Source organism: Mastigoproctus giganteus, chromosome 4, assembly GCF_048544385.1.
Source record: "Mastigoproctus giganteus isolate SK-2022 chromosome 4, ASM4854438v1, whole genome shotgun sequence".
Lineage (NCBI taxonomy): Eukaryota > Metazoa > Arthropoda > Arachnida > Uropygi > Thelyphonidae > Mastigoproctus > Mastigoproctus giganteus.
Window position 1 is genome coordinate 28,115,610 of NC_143578.1, and position 24,412 is coordinate 28,140,021.

The 24,412-nt window shown below is 37.3% G+C and overlaps 1 protein-coding gene across 1 annotated transcript in view; it reads left to right on the top strand.

Moving 5' to 3' along the window:
• The window catches only part of LOC150086500 (dynein axonemal heavy chain 3-like), a 544,757-nt gene that overhangs the window by 486,773 nt on the left and 33,572 nt on the right, over positions 1-24,412 (top strand). Inside the window, exons 73-75 of the mRNA XM_090372184.1 lie at positions 6,843-6,986; positions 8,536-8,699; positions 12,141-12,294. Coding sequence (XP_090228310.1) covers positions 6,843-6,986; positions 8,536-8,699; positions 12,141-12,294 — 462 coding nt within the window. The remainder of the gene's footprint in view (positions 1-6,842; positions 6,987-8,535; positions 8,700-12,140; positions 12,295-24,412) is intronic.

A 24,412-nucleotide genomic window follows, 5' to 3' on the forward strand; every position in this document is an offset into this window, starting at 1 on the left:
AGTAGTGTCCTTGACAACCCTGCCAACCTTCGTATCGTCTGCAAACTTGGACATTAAGCCTGATATACCATCATCAATATCATTTATAAATACAGAAAACAATAAAGGCCCCAATACTGAACCCTGAGGGACTCCACTAATAACATTAGTCCACGATGAGCAGTGTCCATTGATTACCACTCTCTGTCTTCTCCCCCTCAACCACCCCTTTATCCATAGCAGCAACTTGCCTCCAATGCCACACTGCTCCAATTTGTGCAGCAGTCTTCCATGTGCAACAGTATCAAAAGCCTTTCTAAGATCCAAGTATATAATATCAAAGTTATTCCCTGCATCCAGTTCTTTTGTGACTGCATCATAGTATCCAATCAAATTGGTCAGGCAAGACTTCCCCTTAACAAAACCATGCTGTGTCCTAGCTATAACTGAAGTCTTGTCTAGATGATTCTGCAGTGCTTCTTTCACCAGTGCCTCCATTAATTTTCCGGGAACAGAAGTTAAACTCACAGGTCTATAATTACTTGTGTCAGCCTTTGATCCCCCTTTGTGAATTGGGGTCACATTTGCACATCTCCAGTCAATGGGTACCTCCCCTGAGTCCAAGGAAGCTCTCATAATTATGGCTAAGGGTTTGCTTACCTCCTTTGCTGCCTCCTTTAATATAACTGGATAGATCCCATCCACCCCAGGTGCCTTTCTTGTGTTTATCTTCAACAATTTCTCCTCCACTTTGCTCTCAGTTATTACAAGATTCTCTAGCTTACTGCTAGAGTTGAATACACCTCTGGCATTCCCCTCGCTGAATAACTCCTCATGTGTGAATGTCGATGCAAAATATTCATTTAGTTTGTTAGCTACCCGAGCAGGGTCATCAACAGTTGACCCATCGATCTCAAGTGGACCAATCTGATTCATCCCCTTCCTTCTAGAGTTTACATAAGTAAAGAACTCTTTGCTGTTTTTCTTCGCATCCCTTGCCAAGGATCTCTCGTAATCTGCCTTCGCCTGCCTAACCTCCTTTGTAACTTGGTTACAGATCAACTTGTATCTATCATAGGCGTCCGTGTCACGTGTTAATTTGTATGTATCCCATGCATTTTTCTTCTCTGCCATATGCCTCATTAGTTCATCTGACAACCATTTAGGCCTAAACCTTGAACAATATTTCTTAGTTGGTATGTAAAGCCTAGTAGCTTCCACGATAAGTTCTTTGAATGCTTCCCATTTTGAATTTGCTGTTGGCAATATCATCAGTTGATCCCACTGTATAGAATTTAAATACTGTCTCAGTCCATTGTAGTCGCCTTTACGAAAGCAATACCCCTTCCCTTTACCCCTAATGGTAGTTACCTCTTTGAGTAACTCCCACTTCAGCACACTGTGATCACTGCCACCAAGTGGTTCATTTATCTGCAGATTCTTAATGCATGAAGAATCACTACTGATAATCAAATCAAGAGTATTACTCCCTCTAGTTGCCTCCCGAACATGCTGATGTAGAAAACAATCATCCAATAAATCCACAAAAGCCTTGCTACTGTGTGAGTGACCAGCCCCCAAATTCCAGTCAATATCTGGGAAATTAAAATCCCCCATTATAAGACTCTCTGATTTACTGGCCCACTCTATTTCTCCGAACAGTTTCTTATTATACTCATCAGAGTCATTAGGCCTATAGCACACTCCTACTCTCAATTTTGATCTCCCAATGCTTATGTCACACCAAACTGACTCGACACTGCACTGTCCAGCGATGTCGACTGGCTTCACTTCCTTGGATTTTATGTGTTTTTTAACTAATAGCATAACCCCTCCTCCCTTCCTATCCTGTCTATCCTTTCTGTAGACATTGTACTCCCCAAATTCCAGTTCTGCATTTCTTATATCTGTGTGACACCACGTCTCTGAAATCCCCACAATATCTGCCTTTGATGTTTTGAGCAATACCTCAAATTCATCAAATTTATTTACTAAACTCCTAGCATTGGTGTACACACAAGTATACATGCACCTGTTCTTTTTCTTAGCTACCCTAACACAACCCATGTGTTTACTTGTACCCCAATGATTCCCAGCAGTCTCTGAAATATCCTGCATCTTATTTTCCAGGCTGCGGCTCATTCCAATAGAAGCAGTGCAAGAATCAAAAGTCTATTAAAAGTCTTTGCGTTAAGAAGCCATTATCTTGTAGTGACCATAATGTTTTGGTATGTTATGTGTACAAAAAAAGTACAGTTATTAAAAATAAAAGGAAGGATTTTCATTTTCTTAAGGGAGATTATGTTGACCTTAGCTCATTTGCGTTTAGTTCAGTGGGAAAAACTAAAATTCTTAGATTTCTCAACCTAAGGAATATGTGTGCTAAAGTGTGAAATGTTAATGAAAATAAGTCTAGGTGCTCTACACCATTTCATACATCACAGTGGAAGTCAAATTGATTACTAAAGAATCAATAAAATTAATATCAGGAAAGATGGTTATGTGGGATCTCTACAGATTTTCAAGAAACCTTGTTCAATATGGAAAGTATAAAAAAGTTATTCACCTGTTGAGTAACTTTTTTTTAATGAAGTTTACTCAGAGGGTGAATAACTTGTGTGTACCTTCCATAATGATTAATAAAATACCCATAATTTGAATTACGTCGCATTTTAGGGCAAAAGCCTCAAGTTGCGTAGTGAGTTAACATGCTTACAAGTTAGTGCAAATGCATCAGATCTGCTCGCATCCAACTACTAAATAGTTATATAAGATTGGCATCATTATGTATATCTCATATTGTGAATACCTTCACAACGAGTTGTCATGATATTGCACTATCTCGAATAAGTAACTCTTCACCATAGGTGAAGACTATTGTTACTTATTCTCAGTGGATGCCACCACCCAGATGGCACCATTTTGGAGCTGATTGGCTCCTCTTTGGTGAGTGGGCAGGCACTCTAGTGTTGCAGTAATGGCAAGGCAGTTGTGAATTATAACTCCACAAGATGGTGTGTAGTAATTTGAATTACATCACATGGCAAAAGCCTCAAGTTGTATAGTTGGGCATCTCGCATATTGTGGAGTTATACTTTGCAACTACCTTGCCATTATTGAAACCCTAGGGTGCCTGCTCACTCACTGAAGAGGAGCCAATCAGCTCCGAAATGGTGCCGTCTGGGTGGTGGCATCCACTGAGAATAAGTAACAACAGTCTTCTCCTATGGTGAAGAGTTACTTATTCGAGTTAGTGCAATATCATGGTAACTTGTTGTGAAGGTATTCACAATATGAAATATACATAATGATGCCAATCTTATATAACTATTTAGTAGTTAGCTGTGAGCAGATCTGATGCATTTGCACTAACTTGTAAGCATGTAAAATACCATAACTAAGACAAATTATGAAAAAGATTTGACAAAGAAATTTAAGAAAGATAGCAAAGAATTCATTGCATATTTATTTATGCATTCTATATTCACACAAAAGATGCTACAAATGACCAAGAGGTTGCAATACCAGGATACATGCCCACCACTGAAGAGAAGCCAAAAAGCCTTGCAACAGTGCTGTCTGGGTGCTGGTATCCACCAAGAATAAGTAACAATACTCTTCTCCATTGGTGAAGCGTTACTTATTCGAGATAGTGCAATATCATGGCAACTCATTGTGGCAAGATCATGTTGTAGTAGCATACTATAATTAACAATCCTGCCAACCTTTTTATCATCTGCAAACTTCAACATTAAGCCTAATATACCTTCATCCATATCATTGATAAATATAGAAAACAACAATGGGCCCAACATTAAAACCCAGGGGACTCCACTAATAACATAATTACTCCACAAAGAGCAATGTCCATTGATTACCACTCTCTGACTTCCACCACTCAACCATCCTTTTATCCATTGTAGTAACTTGCTCTTAATGCCATACTGCCACAATTTGTACATAAGTCTTCCATGTGCAGCAGTATCAAAAGCTTTTCTGAAACCAAAGTATATGATATCAAAATTATTTTTTTTTGCATCCAGTTCCTATGTGACCACATACAAAGTATCCAATCAGATTGGTCAGACAAGACTTCACCTTAACAAATGCATGCTGTGTCTGAATTATTATTGCTGTCTTGTCTAGATGATCCTGCAATACTACTTTAATCAGTGACTCCATTATTTTCCCCTGAACAGAAGTTAAACTAACAGGTCTGTAATTACTCATGTCACCCTTTGATTCCCTTTTGTGCATTGGGGATACATTTGCACAACTCCTTGGACTCAGGGCAGGATGCTCTCATAATTATGGCTAAGGGTTTGCTTACTTCCTTTGCTGCCTCCTTTAATATAACTGGATAGATCCCATCCACTCCAGATGCCTTTCTTATGTTTAACTCCACAATTTCTCCAACACTTTGCTCTCAGTTATTAAAAAATCATTTAGCTCCCTGTTATATTTTAATAAGCTTCTGTCCATCCCCATACAGAATTCCTCATGTGTGAATGTAGATGCAAAATACTCATTCAGTTTGTCAGCTATCTGAGCAGGATCCTCAACATTCGAACCATCGATATCAAGTGGACCAATCTGATTCATCCTCCTCCTTCTAGCATTTACATAAGCAAAGAAGCCTTTGCTATTTTTCTTTGCATCCTTTGCCAAAGATTTCTTGTAATCTGCTTTTGGCTGCCTAACCTCGTTTGTGACTTGATTACAGATTAGTTTATATTTACCATAGGCTTGTGTGTCACCTTGTGTGCATATATGTATCCCATTCATTTTTCTTCTCTGCCATGAGTCTCATTAGTTCATCTGACATTTATTTAGGCCTAAATCTTGAACAGTATTTCATAGTTGGTGTGAAAAGCCTAGTAGCTTCCACGATTACTTCCTCGAATGCTTCCCATTTAAAATTTGCCTTTGGTAATATCATCAGTTGGTCTCACTCTATAGAATTTGAAAACTGTCTGAGATCACCATAGTCACCTTTATGAAAGCAAAACGCCTTCCCTTTACCTCTGATGAGAGTTACATCTTTAAGTAAATCCCACATGAGTACACTGTGATCACTGCCATGTAGTGGTTCCTTTATCTGCAGATTCTTAATGCATGAATATTCACTGCTAATGATCAGATCAAGAGTATTACCCTCTCTGATTCCCTCTCACACATGCTGCTGTAGAAAACAGTCATCCAGTAAATCCATAAAACTCCTGCTAGTGTGTGAGTGACCAATCCAGAAGTTTTAGTCAGTATCTGGAAAGTTAAAATCCTCCATTATAAGACATTCTGATTTACTGGTCCACTCTATTTCTGTGTGCAGTTGTAAATTTTACTCATCAGAGTCATTAGGCCTATAACACACTTCTACTCTCATTTTTGCTTTCCCAGTGCCTATGTCACACCAAGCTGACTCAACATTGCACTGGCCACCCATGGCAACTGGATGCACTGCCTTAGATTTTATGTGTTTCCTAACAGCATAATCCCTCCTCCCTTCTTATCCTGTCTGTCTTTTCTGTACACATTGTACTCCCCAAATTCAAATTCTGCATTCCTTATATCCATGTGGCACCCCATCTCTAATATCCCAACAATATCTGCCTTTGATGTCTTTACCAGCACCTCAAATTCATCAAATGTATTTACTAAACTCATAACATTGGTGTTCATGCATCTGTTCTTACTCTTAGTTACTCTAACACAGCCCATGTATTTACTTGTTCCATGATGACTCCCAGCTGTACTTGAAACCCCAGCACCTCACTTTCTAGGCTGCTGCTCATTCAGATAGAAACAGTGCAAGAATCACTTTCAGCTCTGCCTGCTGCTGCTACTGCTGCTGTTAATCTTTTAATTTGTGAATCCTCCCATGCTAGCAGTTTTCTGACCCACCCAACATGGCCTTGATAGCATCAGCAAATATTCTTGCACCTTTTCTATTTATATGTTTATTTATATATTTATATTTATATAAATTATTTAAAAGTTATTTATATTTATATAAATTATTTAAAAGTTATTTATATATTTATCCTTGCACCCTTTCTATTTATATGTATCCCATCCCTGTAGAAGCGGTCCCTCCTGTTAACTAGCACAGACCCTGCTGAGAAACATTCTATCCCATGAACCTTGCGCAAATTTTCCAAGACCAAATTGATCGACAAGGAGATCGAATTGCTCTCATCATATACTCCTGTTGTGTCTGGGTAGAATTGTAGTCACTTTAAAATTTAATGCTAAGTTTCTACTTTTTTTTAACATTGACCTGTACTTGCTAATTAATTCCACAGATCTCCTATTCTTAATGTCATGAAGAAGAATCTAGGCAGCATAAGAAAAAAAAAAAAAAAAGACATACAAGAAACAATAACCCCTAGCAGTGTTGCTGTTATGGGCATTGCATCAGGCATACATGTAAAATTTTTCACTGATTGCAATAAAGATATGTAACAGAAGATATATAATGAAAATTAAAAAAAAAAAAAAAAAAAAAGTGAGAGTTTTACCTTGAGGTATATCTTTGGCAGTCTCTTTTTTTTTTTTTTTTTCCCCTTTCAAAACCAATATTAAGAAATTAATGAATGTTTTTGTAAATAAAAGTTCCTATTTGTTGTAATTCGATTATTTGGAGTAGCCCAAGAACCTATAGGAAATAGTGATTGGTCATTATAATTTGAAACTTTTTTTTAAATTAATTTTTTTGGATTTTATTAGTGATGTAATTCAATCTCTAATAGTGTACTGAAATACTGCTACTATCTTGTTTATTAATACATTTTATATATTTCCTGTTTGATTTTATTATTACCTAATGATAAATTTTCTACTTATTATTCCTATGGTAATTATAGCCTGAGATGTGGCAGAAACTACTCTTTGGACTATGTTTTTTCCATGCCTTAGTTCAGGAACGGCGTAAGTTTGGCCCACTGGGGTGGAACATACCCTATGAATTTAATGAATCTGATCTAAGAATTAGCATGACACAGTTGCAGGTAAATATTAATATTTACCATTTACATTTACGTTTTGCATTTACTGTTTGATGTAATTGTTTATAGTTTCTTAATTTATAAAATGGTATTTTATCATACTGCTAAATAATTTAGATACCTTTGTTGTCATATAAAGAACAAGAACAATGGACAATATTTTCAGTTATAGTATTGGCAAAAATTGAATAAACTGAGCTTCATTTGAACAAGTTCAAATGTTCTAAGAAATCTGAATGCCAGAGTCTTGGCATTTATAGAATCTGTCAGTCAAGCCTAGAAAGAATTAATAATTGGCTATACGACAATTATTTTAAAATGTGAAAAACAGGTTGACAGAAGCCCTCCATGAGTTATACAGTCACTATTTTCTCATCTCAGCAAGAATATTTCTTAACTTTAGCTGGTAACAGTTATCAAACTCAAGCCTCTTCCACGGTCATATGGACATATGGAAGGCTTTAGTTTGATAACTGTTTTCAGCTGAAATTAAGAAATATTTCCTTTTGGATCAGTAAATATGTATTCTGCATATAGAAGAAGTTTGAGTTTGATAATCATTGCCAGCTGAAATTGAATTTATGTTCGGACAAGAGAGTAGTGACTGTAGAACTGTATTTTCCATGTGTGAAAGAGGATTGCATGCAATATTCATTGCTGGCTGAAGTTAAAAAATATTTCTTGTTGGATGAGTGAAACTTTTATAGACATTTTTCGAACTATGGCCATGCTAGTTAATCCTGGAAACCCAGTATTTTCATCCTGCAAAACAAGAAAACTTATCATACCCTATGAATTTGCAGAAATAATACATTGACACTATATGGAATTGGTTGACTTTGTGCAAATTATAAATAACCCAACCAGTTGACAGCAATGTTAATATCAAAAGACTGGATTTATTCAATTTAACTGATTTAAGAGGATAATCTCCTTACCTCTATGTTAATGCAGCTTCATACAAAGCCAAAACATGTCCAGATGGTGTGCTGATCCCAACTAAGCAAAAGCATCCATCAGCAGTTGGATGATGAGTAGCCAAGCCACTCCTTTTTGAAAAAAAGTATGATATGACATTGTAAACTTTTCCTATTGTTGAATAAAGGTTTTATTGTTGAATTTTATTTATTCATCTTTTGACTGAATACATATCACTGGTCACATTCAATGTAATTAGATAGTAAAATATCAGGATGACATTGGTGTAATCCACACACTGAATATAGTATAATTATTTAAGTTAATATCAGTTTAAGGCACACAGACATATATATATATATATATTTTATGCTTTGCACTAGAAATGAAATTACAGATCTGCGAGCTGTAGATTTTACTCAGCTGTAGGATTAAATTAAGTGTAAATTAACTTCAAATTAATCAGTTAATAAACTAACTTATATAAATGGAAATAAACTAACTTATATAAATGGAATAGTCATTTTACATATTTTCTTTGAATTTATTTAAATAAGAAAATAAGAAATTATTTATTTAAATAATTTAAATAAGAATAATTATACTAGCATTTGTAATATGAATTTATTATTAGATGTTCTTGAATGACTATGAAGAACTACCACTGGATGCCCTAATATATTTGACTGGTGAATGTAACTATGGAGGTAGAGTCACAGATGATAAAGACCGCAGACTTCTTAACTCACTCCTTTCAAAATTTTATAATCGGGATATTGTTTCTGATGATAGCTACAGGTAAATTAAAATCTACCTTTTTTATATTATGATAATATAGAAACATATTATCATAATATAAGAATATCATTTTTATATTATTAAATTTTATATTAAAACGTATTATTAAATAATAAAAAATATTATTAAAACAACCTTTTTATATTATTAAATATAGAAATTAATTAAAGGATCTTTATTTGATATACCATAAAATAGATAAATATAAATCATAGGTATGGGTATCCTTCACTGCATTATGCCAGGGACTAAATAAATAAATTTTTTGTGTATACTCCAGAATAGCCACATAGGATCAGAGAAGTTTACAAGATAGAAAGTACAAGAACATTGCTGTATTTAACAGTCACATGAGCTCAAATCACTGTAAAACCAGACATGTACACTGTATTCTCCCTCATACTGACCACTTAGCTATATCACACATTATGATTTTCATATATATCTTTGCCAATTTGTTCTTTATATTACATAGGTTTAGTGTTTGAGTCAGGCTAGCATGCCTTTCCACCTGATAAGTTTACGCTTTTAAATTAAATGCAAAGCATACCAGTTTTTAAATTTCTAAAAAAAAAAAAAAAATTCCAATATGAAAGTTTGTGCACATTCATAATTAATCACAGCATTCAAATGCCAGAATAGACAAGAACTGGTGCATAGCATATTTGCATGTGTTGGATAAACTTTTGACAAAAAATATATATATATATTACCTTGTATTTATTGCCAAATATTAACATTCCAATCACTGATATTATTTTTGTTTAGACACTGCATTGTAGTGAAACTGCATTGTTTATTGGTGAAATATACCAATAAACCCATGAAACACTGTATTCAAAAATATACTATCCAAAAATCTTCAGCATAGAATATACAAAAAAATATCCGGAATAATTTGGACTAAACAAACACATGAAATGCTAGGAATAAAAATGGAAAAATAAAAACACAGGCAATTATAATCTAAATAGTCTAAATATCATGTTTATTACCATGTAAACTGAAGTTTGTAAATAAGTGAAATACAATATTAAGCAGTGGTATTCTGAGACCATCTGTTGCTGAAATTTTGTATAAAAGGATTGAACAGAACATTTATAAAAAAAAAAAAAAGAAAGAAAGCATTCCAATTAAATGATGTAAACAAAAAAAAAAATCATGGATGATTTTTTTTTCAGTCAGCACACACACTATTTTTATTTCTCATTTATGATTTTCCATTGAGAGAAAGGGGCATACACACATATGGAAGTGAAAATACCAGCACATTGAAATATGAAAGATTTTCAGATACTTTATTATAATAAGTTTTACAACTAAGGCGCATTTAGGGCTAGAGCCTCAAGCTGCGAACAAATTTAGACTATGTATATAAAGTGCTTAGCATCATAATACACAGCCATTTCTGAATAAACAGAAAATTTTTAAGGTGGCATCGTTTTAGGTTATATCTCATATTGTGAATACCTTCACAACGAGTTGCCATGATATTGCACTACTTCGAATAAGTAACGCTTCACCTAAGGAGAAGACTAATGTTACTTATTCTCAGATAGGTACCACCACCCAGACAGCACCGTTTCAGGGCTATTTATGTATGTATGTGAATATCTACTCGAATATCCACTTGTCCCTATTAGACTTAGAAAAGCAAAAAAGGTAGAGGGAAAGTTATAGTAGGAGTGGAAGAGGAAAAGAAACAGTGTAGAAGAATGAAAGGGACAGTAACTCCTTCAACTCACACCACTCAAAAACTCATAAACTCCTCGAATAGGCAACGCTTCCCCAGTGGAGAAGACTGTTGTTACCTATTCTTGGAAACTCCGGACATCATCAAGCTTCCCCTAGCACCGTTTCAGGGCTATTTGGCCCTTCTTCAGTGAGTGGGTAGGTACCCAAGTGATGCAATGATGGCAAAAACAGTTATGAAGTATAACTCCACAATATGAGAGATGCCTGATGGTGTATGATGTATTTAGACTAAGGCGCATTTAGGGCTAGAGCCTCAAGCTGCGAACAAATTTAGACTATGTATATAAAGTGCTTAGCATCATAATACACAGCCATTTCTGAATAAACAGAAAATTTTTAAGGTGGCATCGTTTTAGGTTATATCTCATATTGTGAATACCTTCACAACGAGTTGATGCTATGATGCTAAGCACTTTATATACATAGTCTAAGTTTTACAACTTATTTTCAAGAGAGGAAATATTATGTCTCTAAACTGGATATGAATTCCAGTCTTTCCATCCAGAATGAAACTATATTACATCCTCATCTATAATATATTTTAAACTACAAGTGATAAAAAGTATTGGACAATGCATAATTTCATTGCAAAAAGTTCATTTGTAAAGTGACTTTAATCAGTATGTCAGCTGATAAAATTAAATTGATGGTTTTGAGATAAATTTGCTTTTAGTGCTATTGTAAATGTGCAAGAAATCCTGTGGCTCTTTGGATGACAAACACTGGTGGGGAAGGGATTTGGACTTATCATTTGAAAAAAGAATGAGGAACAGACATTCAGCTTGCTTGGGAGGGTAATCAGAATATTTTATAATCTGAAAGATTAATACAATATATCAGATTCTTTATAGTCTTTGTTATTAATGAATGCCGACCTTTCATTTCTTTGGTTATTTTGATTGGATTATTTATATGTTTTGCTAACAGATTTGCATTATAAATGAATTTTAGCAATGATTATTATTAAATTATTTTAATTTCTTTGTTTTTCTTTGGTAATAGCATGAACTTCTAAAGGACTTTTCAACTAGTGACCAAATTAGTCATGGAAAGAAACTGTATTTCTTAGTAATATAATTACTGTTTAATTATAATGTTGGGAAAGAGTGTTCATGTATTGAGTAAATGCACAAAAAAAAAAAAAGACTAACAAAAATGCCCTTTTCATGGTCTCATGTTGGTGCTGTGACTGCGTAAGTCATAGCCCTCATATAAAATCAAATTAAATCAGACCCAGTAAATCAAACCACTAACAGACAATCCAATGAAAATGGTATCTTCTGTCCCAGAAGGTGCTGCCCCTTGTGTGTGCTATGGCTAGTCATAGCACTTGATATTTGCAGGCTCTCTAGAGTAAATGAACAATTCTTTCCTTCTCTTTTGATTTCCTTTTAAGATAGTGAAAATGATATTTGTACACTGGCATCATGTGGGATATCAGTTATTAAAATTATTCCTCAAAAAATGAAAGTGCTTAAGTCTTTTTTTTCAGCTTTAGTTCTTAACAAATGACAACTAAATAAAACTCTAGTAAAGTTTCAATCAAAGAAGACAAATTAAGCTTTGGAAGGAAGCCTAAGTCTAAAAACAGCTAGATGATTATTACATAAATTGTACATTATTGCTCAAATTTTATATACTCATTTAATTACCAATATCAGAAATAATAATAAATATTTTTTGCAGGTTTTCAGAGAGTGGAATATATTTTGCCCCTGCTAATGCCCCCTATGAAGAATATGTTGAATACATACGAGGGCTTCCCTTAAATCCACATCCAGAGGTGTTTGGCCTTCATGAAAATGCTGATATTACCAAAGATAACCAGGAGACACTACAGGTAACTGAACTATTAGTATTTTATTGAACTAAGTAACAGCCATTTTATACCATTATACATAATACAAATTACAATACAATACATAATACAATTTACAAAGTAAAATAATACAAATTACATATAAAAAAGTAATAGTTATATATTAATATTTATATAATTACTAATTAAGCCAGACATTAGTTACTAATATTTGGCCAACAGATTTAACAAGTGCCACAGTTGTTATTTTCTATAGCACTTCATTTATCCTTCTGCTGCAGTGTGATATATCATGAAGCATTCTCTTGAAGACTGTAGACATTAAATAACAGGGCTCATAAATAATCTAAATTAAGTTATACATACCAAGACCATAAAACTAAGATATACATACCAAGTCCATAAAACAAAGTTGAGAAAAATGTTTGGTTTCATTAACTGTATTATTCTAGGGTCACTAGCCATTGTCAGGCAAGATGTATTGGTCTCATCATAAAAATACTTCTGAAGAGTTTTAATTGATGGTGGTAGAAGCTCTCTATTTGATAGAAGAAAATGGAACAAACCATGATCACTTTCCCTATTTCTAATCATTAATGACCTTCTCTCCCACCACTTTATAGTCATTATTGTGCACAAATATACATGCTTGTGAGAGTGTCTGCCATCAGGTATTGTGGATTACATCATAAAAATGAATGAAAAACATGATTTCTATTTAATGTATTATTTTTATAGTAAAATTGTCAATCCTTTTTTAAATAACCTTGTATATATTTTAAATTCATGGGGCCTTTAAAAATGCAGCTCCAAGCTGAGGCCAGAATGTTATAGGAATATGTTCAGTCTTTACCTTTTTTCCTTTTCCCCTAGACATCTCCATGAACTTGAGACAAAGTAGAACTCAATTTAAAAGATGTTTTGACTTATAAGGGAAGTTCAAAAAAGATTTTATTCACCCAGAAGTAGTTGTGACAGAAAGATGAAATTTATTTTATATGATACCTTGAAATCTCTATAGCAACCACAGAAATTTATGTTTTGATCTGACAATTATTTTTTTTTTTCTTTGCAACACTGAATGAAGTGAGTGTCACAATAGATAAAGTTGAATACAAATCAGTTATTCAGTTCCTCATTGTGTAAGGGAAAACACCCAAAACAATCCACAAAGAAATGGTCACTGTTTATGGAGAAGACTGCCCAGGTTACAATGTTGTTGCACATCGGTATAAATAATTCAAATGTGGAAGAGCCTCAAGTCAGTGGTGAGCTGTGAATATTTTAACAATGGGCTCGCAGTTTTTCCGACTTTCTACCGAGTAAATTTGATCGGTCATGGAAGTGACGTCATCAGCGGCTTCCACTAGAGGCGCTTCCCCAAGATGTGGCTTATTGCCCCCCTTAACCATGCGTATAAGTGAATGTGTAAAACATTTCTAGGTCTGTCAAAAAAAAAACAACTTAAAATCCTGGTTGTCATGCCTCGCCTTACGATGGTAACTGAATACGACAGTGTCTGGAGTTGTAACTTTTTAGAATTTTTGAATAGTATGACGTGACAATCATGCTTCTTGAAGTTACTACGACCCCGAGTGCCAAGCGATAGTGACAAGTGATATTTCCCTGCGACTTATAAAGTGATCTTTGAAAGTGATATAGTTCTATTTTTGTTGTGCGATTTTCTTCTGTTTTGTTCACTTAAAGTGGTTCCTTGCTTAAAAAATCTTATGTAAGAACCCAGAAAGGGAATCTACCTTTCTTCTTTAGTATTTATAATAAATACAAACTCACTCTACTAATCTTAATAACCGCTTGGTCACTGGTGGCACTGCTCCTGCCTCCATGTGGCGGGGCTGGTAGTCTGGGAGAAGAAAGTCCTTCTCCCAGGGCTAAAAGGAGTAAACGTGGATACTAATGATTTCCCACGATTAGAGCCAAAGAGCTCGCAACATGACAACCACAAAACTGATCATGACTTCTCATTGTCAAAAAGACTAAAAAAGGATGCAAACAAGCAGGAAGCTCCAGCTTTCCCGATCATCCATTCTCTATCTTCACAACCTGTCAGCAAGCTTTCGGCTTTCATCATACAACGATGCCTTGTAAATGCAGCAGCATCTCCAAAAATGGTGAAACGTCTTCAATCTGGTGACGTGCTAATAGAGACCTCTCTTCCAAGACACTCTGACCTCCTGTTAAAGCTTTCATCTTTAAGTGGAATTCCAATTCAAGTCACTCCACATAACACCCTGAATTCTTCCAAGGGAGTGATCAGTGAATGGGACCTATTGAACGTTTCCGAGGAAGAAATAATTCAGGAACTAAAAGATCAAAATGTAACTCAGGCCAAGAGAATCATGATACGAAAAGACAGCACCTTAGTCCCAACCCGTAGCATAATTTTAACCTTTAGTTCGCCAAATCTACCATCCTCAGTCAAAGCAGGCTATTTAAACTGTCGTGTTCGGCCCTTTATCCCGAACCCTCTGAGATGCTACAAATGTCAGAAATTTGGCCACTCCCAGACAGCATGCCGTGGAGATGCAACATGGCCAAACTGCGGTTGCAAAACTCACATTCAATCCGAATGCAAGGCACAAACTCCGCAGTGTCCTAATTGCAAGGGCAATCATCCAGTCTACTCCAAAGATTGTGATCTTTGGAAGTTAGGAAAAAAAATACAGAAATACAAGACTGAAAATAAAGTATCTTTTCAAGAAGCTAGAAGACAAGTAAAATCAAGTATTCCAAAAACTACTTATGCTTCGGCTGCCCATAGTTACAAATCAGTAGCATGTCAGACAGAAGTGTCAGTCTCTTCAGACAAATCGATCACCGACTGGGCTCGATCAGTACTATCAACTCAGCCTACATCTGAATCACAGTTAGTGGACCAAAGTAATAATACGCCACTCACAATTCCAACTCAGAACATATCCCATAATACAGTGGCAGAAAAATTGCATAAATCAGATAGTGTGGAGGTGAAACAACCAACAAGCATGGATACTGATGATATGCCCAACCAAGAAGATTTTCTTGAATTATATGCAGATGGAGATATGTAGGATAAAAATGATTCAGGACGCCCTAATTTTCCTAGAAAAGAAAAACCTAAATCTGACCGTCACAAACAACATACGCATAAAAAACAGACAGATTCATCTTCCTCTTACAAAACCAAATAATGCAACATATTATCCAATGGAACTGTAGAGGTCTTCGCAGTAACATAGACGATATACATGAAATAATTCATCACTATAAACCTCTTGCAATGTGCTTGCAAGAAACTAATTTGACATCACTGGTCTCAGTTGCAATCAAAAATTACACTGTATTCAGGCAAGACAGGGCTGTCTCCAATAACGCTCATGGTGGAGTAGCGATACTCGTGGATTCAAGCATCCCCGCCAGATATATTCCCTTACAAACATCCTTAGAAGCCGTTGCCATGTGTGTTGTTAGTGGTATTACTTTGACATTGGTTTCCATTTATCTTCCGCCTAAACATCAGTATACTATTCAGGAACTTGAAGATCTTGTTAGGCAGTTACCATCACCGTTTTGTTTACTAGGAGACTTTAATGCACATCACCCATTATGGGGTTCCCCCACCTCAGACAGACGAGGTGAGCTTATCGAAACGTTGATCGATAGGCAGAATTTAACATTACTGAATACTGGGTCTCCTACATATGTGCATCTCCCTACTGGCTCAACATCTGCTATAGACCTTTCCATATGTTCCCCAATACTCTTTCCAAGTATAGATTGGATACCTCTGAGTGATCCTTATAGTAGCGACCATTATCCATTAATCTGCAAAATTCAAACATCCTGTTCATACCCAACAGAAAGTCCAATTAAATGGAAATTTTCAAAGGCTGACTGGGCAAAATACAGATCGCACATCTCATTTGACAACGATATCATTCAGACCGATTCCATCAATAGTGTTACTGAGCACATCACGACTCAAATCCTGGCAGCTGCATCAGTCACCATACCTCAATATCAAGCAAGAAATAGACGAAAAATAAATTACTGGTGGAATGAAGATTGCAATAATGCAAAAAAAGAGAAAAACAAAGCATGGAATCTTTACCGCAAAAATCCTACCACTCTTCATTTTATTAACGATAAACGGCTCAGAGCTAAAGCTCGCTACATCAGACGCAAAGCAAAAAAAGAAACTTGGATTAAATTTGCCTCATCAGTTAATAAAAATACCGATATCAGATTAATCTGGAGAAAAATAAAATGTTTAAACAATAAATTTCCACCTCTATCCACCCCGCTACTAAACTGGAATGGACAAGAACTCTCTAATCCCACAGATATATCAAATGCACTGGGAATTGTATTTTCTCTGTTGTCTTCTTGTAATGCTTATGATCAATCATTCCAAAAACGTAAAACAGTTGCAGAGAGAGATCCAAACTGAATTACACTGACAATTCTGCTTTATCTTATAATCAGCCATTTACCATGTTCGAGCTACAGCAAGTTCTTACCAACTCAAGAAACAGTGCTGCTGGCCCTGATGGGTTATATTATGTAATGCTCTGAAATCTGGACCAAACATCACTCTTTTCGCTGCTCATATTTTATAATCGAATTTTTTCTGAACATACCTTCCTCAGCTCCTGGAGTCATTCTTATGTAATACCGATTGCAAAACCTGGTAAAGATCATTCGGTTCCTCAAAATTACAGACCGATATCACTCACCAGCTGTCTCAGCAAAACTCTTGAGAAAATGATACATCGCCGTCTCACCTGGTTCCTCGAGTCTCAAAACTTGATAAGTAACAAACAATTTGGATTCCGGAAAAACCGATCTTCATTGGATCTAATGATCAAAGCCGAGACAAATATCAGAAATGCTTTCATCAAAAAGGAACATCTCGTCATGGTCTGTCTTGACGTTGAGAAAGCCTTTGACACTACGTGGTGTTTTGGAATCTTAAAGGATCTACATTCTCTTGGCCTGAGAGGTAATTTATCATATTTTATCCAAAATTTTCTTCAACGGAGATCCTTTCAAGTTCGTTATCGGGGAACCCTCTCTAAAATCTTTATCCAAGAAGAAGGAATTCCACAAGGATCTGTTCTCAGCGCTACCTTGTTTGCAATGAGAATAAATCATATAATTGAATTCATTCCGAAAACTGTGGATTCATACCTATTCGCAGATGATCTCTCGATTTCCTGTCATTCCCAAAACATGCATTACATTGAACGTCAACTTCAAATATCAATGAATCGCATCCTGACATGGATGATACAAAATGGTTATAGACTATCCAGCCAGAAATCTACTGCCATACACTTCTGCTCCAGACGAAATATGCATCCTGAACCTGAGCTACACTTGAATAACCATCCTCTTCCCATAGCTAACTGTACTCGTCTACTAGGATTGTTCTTTGACAATAAGTTAAATTTCCAAAAGCACATTGAACATCTCCGCACTACTTGTCAAAAAAAACTGAACATACTAAGAGTCTTATCAGCCACAACATGGGGAGCAGATTGCCAAAGCCTGCTACATTTATATAGATCCATAATCAGATCTCGACTGGACTACGGTGCCCGTCTTCGATTCTGCTAGGGAGATCACTTTATCTCGCCTCAATCCTATTCAACATTCAGCTCTCAGAACACCACTAGGTGCGTTCAGAACATCTCCAGTGCAAAGTTTGTATGTTGAAGCTCATGAACCTCCCCTAAATATCAGGAGAAAGATGCTGCTGCTGAATTATGCAACCAAGATCCAAAGCCAGATGACCCATCCTAATTGGCCAATACTCTACAATCCACAGTTTATGACCTTCTATAGAAACAAACCACAGACAGTTCAGCCTGCTGGTATTAGGCTAAAACAGCTAGCAGAAGATTGGGATATACACTTCGATAAAATCTTACAAGATCCTATAGATCCTGATCCTCCATGGTCTGTCATCATGCCATCTTGCGACAATTATTTCTACCAGTGGGGTAAACACTCTCTATCAGATATTAACATCCAACAGCTCGCCATAGCACATACTCAACGTTATTCTGACTTCACTAAAATTTATACAGCTGGATCGAAGTCTGAGAGTGGATCAGGCGCAGCAGTAGTACTCCCTGATACTATCATTTCTCTATCTTTCCCAACAGAGTGCAGTAGTTACACGACTGAATTATATGCCATAAAGCTTGCTATAGAACATATTTTCCACATGTCAATTCAAAAGAGCTTAATTTACACAGACTCGCAGAGTTCCTTATTAGCCTTGCAAAACAACTCCCCATCTACTCACCTTCTATTAAAGCTCATTAGAACAGAGTTGATACGTCTGAGAGAGTGCCAACAAAAGGTTATTTCCTGCTGGATACCTGGCCATACTGGAATACCAGGAAATGAAATTGCAGATGATGCTGCCAAACATCCATCGAGAGCAGCCCCAACAAATTCCTTAGTACCGTTCACAGATTATAAAATGAAGATTTGAAGTATATGTAAAGGTCGATGGACTCTACAATGGCAAGCACAAATTCATAATAAACTTTTTCAAATTAAACCTGTACCAAAATTATGGGCTTCTAGCCTCATTGCAAACAGACAAGAAGAAGTAGTAGTAGTAGTAGTAGTAGTAGTAGTAGTAGTGGCACTTGATGCAAGAAAGCAAGTGTAGGAGCTTATGCAGCATCAGCCAAAAAAAAAAAAAAAAAAATCACACCATACCCTCCAAATGCCTGTCCAGTTCCTCCTTAAATTTATTTAACCTATCAACTTCCACAACGACAGATGGAAGTTTGTTCCAGCAATTAACCACCCGCTGGCTAAAGGCAAATTTCCGCACATCTATTCTACATCTATCCTTTCTTAATTTGAACTTATGTCCCCGTAGGTTCGTATTCTGAACAAGTGGGAGGATCCCATCAGAATTCAGCGTGCTCAACCCATTCAAGGCCTTATAGACCTCAATCAGATCACCGCGCAGTTGCCTAGTCTCCAGCCACTGCAATTTGCAGAACTTAAGCCTCTCTTGGTAAGAGGATCCCTTCATTCCCCTCACCAATCGTGTTGCTCTTCTCTGTACACGCTCAAGCAAATCTACATCCTTCCTAAAATGAGGCCTCCAGACCTGTACGCAGTACTCAAGGCGTGGCCTGACCATTGCCTTATACAGAGGGACAATCACCTCCTTTTCCCTGCTAGCAAAATTCCTATATATCATTGACAAAACCCCATGACCTGCCCTAGCAGCCTGTCTACATTGCTCAGAAAACTTCATATCTGACTGCACAATTACTCCCAGGTCTTTTTCATTTTCTACCACCTTAAGTGTAGTACCACACAGTTGGTACGTTTCTCTGGGGTTACTTCTACCCATATGCAGTACTTTGCATTTGTCAAGGTTAAACTTCAGTTGCCACTTCTTAGCCCATCTGCCCAAATTATCTAGATCCTGTTGCAGTAGCACACTGCCATTACTGTCATTAACAACCCTGCCAACCTTCGTGTCATCTGCAAACTTCGACATTAAGCCTGATATACCTTCATCAATATCATTGATAAATATACAAAACAACAGTGGACCCAACACCGAACCCTGTGGGACTCCACTAATAACATTAGTCCACGAAGAGCAGCACCCATTGATTACCGCCCTCTGTCTTCTCCCACTTAACCATCCTTTTATCCATTGTAGCAACTTACCCTTAATACCATTCTGCTCCAATTTGTACAGTAGTCTTCCATGCGCAACAGTGTCAAAAGCTTTCCTGAAATCCAAGTATATGATATCAAAATTATTTTTTGCATCCAGTTCCTTTGTGACCACATCATAATAACCAATCAAATTTGTCAGACAAGACTTTCCCTTAACAAACCCATGCTGTGTCTGAATTATTGCTGCAGTCTTGTCTAGATGATCCTGCAATGCATCTTTAACCAGTGACTCCATTATTTTACCCGGAACAGAAGTTAAACTAACTGGTCTGTAATTACTCGTGTCACCCTTCGAACCTCCTTTGTGAATTGGGGATACATTTGCACATCTCCAGTCCGTGGGAACCTCCCCTGAATCCAAGGATGCTCTCATAATTATGGCTAAGGGTTTGCTTAGTTGCTTTGCCGCCTCCTTTAATATAACTGGATAGATCCCATCCACCCCAGGTGCCTTTCTTATGTTTAACTTCAACAATTTCTCCTCCACTTTGCTCTCAGTTATTACAAAATCATTAAGCACACTGCTACAATTTGATAACCTTCTTCCATTTTCAAACTGTAATAATTCCTCACGTGTGAATGTAGATGCAAAATACTCATTCAGTTTGTTTGCTATCTGAGCAGGATCATCAACAGTCGAACCATCGATGTCAAGTGGACCAATCATATTCATCCCCTTCCTTTTAGAGTTTATATAAGTAAAGAAATCCTTGCTGTTTTTCTTAGCATCTTTTGCCAAAGATTTCTCGTAATCCGCCTTTGCCTGCCGAACCTCCTTTGTGACCTGATTACAGACTAGCTTATATCTGCTACAGGCTTCTACGTCGCCTGATAATTTATATGCATCCCATGCATTTTTCTTCTCTGACACGAGTCTCATTAGTTCATTTGATAACCATTTAGGCCTAAACCTTGAACAATATTTCTTCATCGGTATGAAAAGTCTAGTAGCTTCCACGATTAATTCCTTGAATGCTTCCCACTTAGAATTTACTGTTTGTAACATCGTCAGTTGATCCCACTGTACAGAATTTAAAAACTGTCTGAGACCACTGTACTCCCCTTTACGGAAGCAAAAACCCTTTCCTTTACCCCTGACGGTAATTACCTCTTTGAGTAAATCCCACTTCAGCACACTGTGATCACTGCCACCTAGTGGTTCCTTTATCTGCAAATTCTTAATACACGAATGATCACTGCTGATAACCAGATCAAGAGTATTACTTTCTCTGGTTGCCTCTCGAACATGCTGCTGCAGAAAACAATCATCCAATAAATCCACAAAAGTCTGACTAGTGTGTGAGTGACCAACCCACAAGTTCCAGTCAATATCTGGGAAGTTAAAATCCCCCATTATAAGACATTCTGATTTACTGACCCACTCTATTTCTCTGTACAATTGTTCATTGTACTCATTCGAGTCATTAGGCCTATAACACACTCCTACTCTTATTTTTGCTTTCGCAGTGCTTATGTCACACCAAACTGACTCAACAGTGCACTGTCCATCTATATCAACTGGATGCACTTCTTTTGATTTTATGTTTTTCTTAATTAACAGCATAACACCTCCTCCCTTTCTGTCCTGTCTATCCTTTCTGTACACATTGTACTCCCCAAATTCCAGTTCTGCATTCCTTATATCTTTGTGACACCACGTCTCTGCTATCCCAACAATATCCGCCTTTGATGTCTTGACCAACACTTCAAATTCATCAAATTTATTTACTATACTTCTAGCATTGGTATACATGCAAGCATACATGCTCCTATGCCTATTCCTTGTTACCCTAACACATCCCATATACCCAACTATTCCAGGATGACTGCCATCCGTCCCTGAAACCCCCAACACCCCTCGCTCCAGGTCGCTTCTTATTCTAATAGAAGTTGTGCAAGAATCACCTTCACCTCTGCCTGCGGTTACTGTTAAACTATTAGTCTTTGTATCCCCCCAAGCTAGCAGTTTTCTGACCCACCTAACACTGCCTCGATAGCATCAGCAAATATTCTTGCACCCTTTCTATTTAAGTGTATCCCATCCCTGTAGAAGCAGTCTCTCCTGTTAACAAGTACAGTCCAGGCTGAAAAAAATTCTACCCCTTGAGCCTTGCACAATCTTTCAAGGGCCGAATTGATCGACAAGGCTCTCATCATATACTCCCTCCTAAGGGGATGGTTGGGTGGCAGAAGACAGAGAGTGGTAATCAATGGACACTGCTCAACGTGGACTAATGTTATTAGTGGAGTTCCTCAGGGTTCAGTGTTGGGTCCGTTGTTGTTTTCAGTGTTTATGAATGATATTGATGATGGGATATCAAGTTTAATGTCCAAGTTTGCAGATGATACGAAGGTTGGCAAGGTTGTTAAGGACACTACTGATGCTATGCTGCTGCAACAGGATCTGGAAAGGTTGAACAGATGGGCTGAGAGGTGGCAAATGAAGTTTAACATTGACAAATGTAAAGTACTACATATGGGAAACAGTAACCCCAGAGCAACATATCAACTCTGCGGTACTACACTGACAGTGGTGGAGAATGAAAAGGACCTGGGGGTAATTGTGCAGGCAGATATGAAGTTCTCTGAGCAGTGCAGACGAGCTGCAAGAGTAGCTCATGGTGTCTTGTCAATGATATACAGGAATTTTTCTAGCAGGGATAAGGAGGTGATTATTCCCTTGTATAAGACAATGGTTAGGCCACATCTTGAGTACTGTATATAGGACTGGAGGCCTCATTTCAAGAAGGATGTAGAGCTGCTGGAACGGGTACAGAGAAGGGCAACAAGATTAGTGAATGGAACAAAGGGTTGCTCTTACGAAGAAAGGCTTAAGTTTTGCAAATTACAGAGTCTGGAGACTAGGCACCAGCGAGGTGATCTGATAGAGGTGTATAAAGCCTTGAATGGTTTGAGCATGCTCAATGCTGATGGGATTCTTCATCTTGCTCAAAATAATCACCTCAGAGGGCATAAATTCAAATTGAGGAAGGACGGATGTCAGATAGATGTGCGGAAATTTGCCTTTGGCCAGCGGGTGGTTGGTTGGTGGAACCGACGTCCGTCACTTGTTGTTGAAGTTGATAGCCTAAACAAATTTAAGGCTCAACTGGACAGGTATTTCGAACGAACGGAGGGGTGAAATGGGAGTGGTGTTTTTTTTTTTTTGTTTTTTTTGTTTTTTTTTGGCTGATGCTGAATAAGCTTGCTTTCTTGCATCATATGCCTCTACTAATGCTAATGCTAATGCTAATAACAGGCTCACGGTATTTCACCACGTGGTTCCATCAGCGCATAGTCAGAACTGGAACCGGAAATAGCTCGGGAGCACGCAAAGCAAAACATTTCATCCGTACTTAGGACAATAGTTTCAAATAGGGGATGCAAACATATACCCCTGTCCCTATTCATGGTATTGTTGTTGGATGAACAGATTCGCAGGTTCTCGAGCCATTTGCAGTCCCAGAATCCATGCGCTCAATCCATCATAACCACATCCTCTTGGGAGATTTGATGCTGCCTCCTCCAGTAATGCTCGGCCACAGCAGACTTGTTATAATCTTCAGTTTTTATAGCATTTAAATGCTCCCCCAGACGATCCTTTAATCGCCGTTTTGTTTCGCCCACATAACATTCCCCACAATCCGGGCATTTTATCCTGTAAACAACTCCACTACTAAGGTCCTTTGCGATTGGATCTTTTACCTGGAACACAACTGTGTGCAACCTCCGCCCAGGAAGCTGCACACAGCATGTTTTAAAACCCCGTAAAATTCTGGTTAACCGCTCAGTAAGGCCCGGATAGTAAGGAATGTATGCGGTAGCCACAGGGACAAACGGTTCTCTACCATTGGACACTATTCCTTTGCTGTATCTGTCCACGATCCTCTGGGTGTATCCGCATTTTCTAAGGTCTGCGACCCGTTTGATTTCACATTCTTTATTCTCAGAAGTAGTACAGTGTGACATTGCTCTATCCACTAGAGCTTTTACCACACTATTCTTATGTTGTCCAGCTTGTGCTGAACTGTAGTGGGTGTATTGACCTCTACACATGGGTTTGTTTTTTAAAAACCGAAGTTTTTAGCCTAGGGCGCATCCTAGAGATCAATACATCCAAAAATGCAAGGGTGCCACCTGTCTCCCCCTCTGAGGGAGACAGGTGGCACCCTTGTATAAATTGGGAGAAGCTATTAAGCCAACGAAGTGCATCCTCCTCTCTCCCCTTTTGGACCACGGTGAAAGTATCATCAGCGTACCTCTTCCATTTCTTCATGACAAACTGGAACTTATCAAAAACTCTACTTTCTAACTCTTCCATAGCCAGGTTGGCCACCGATGGCACTAATGGGAGAACCCATGGCTGTACCGTGAACCTGTTTGTACATGGCCGACCGGGCTAGCCGAGTGG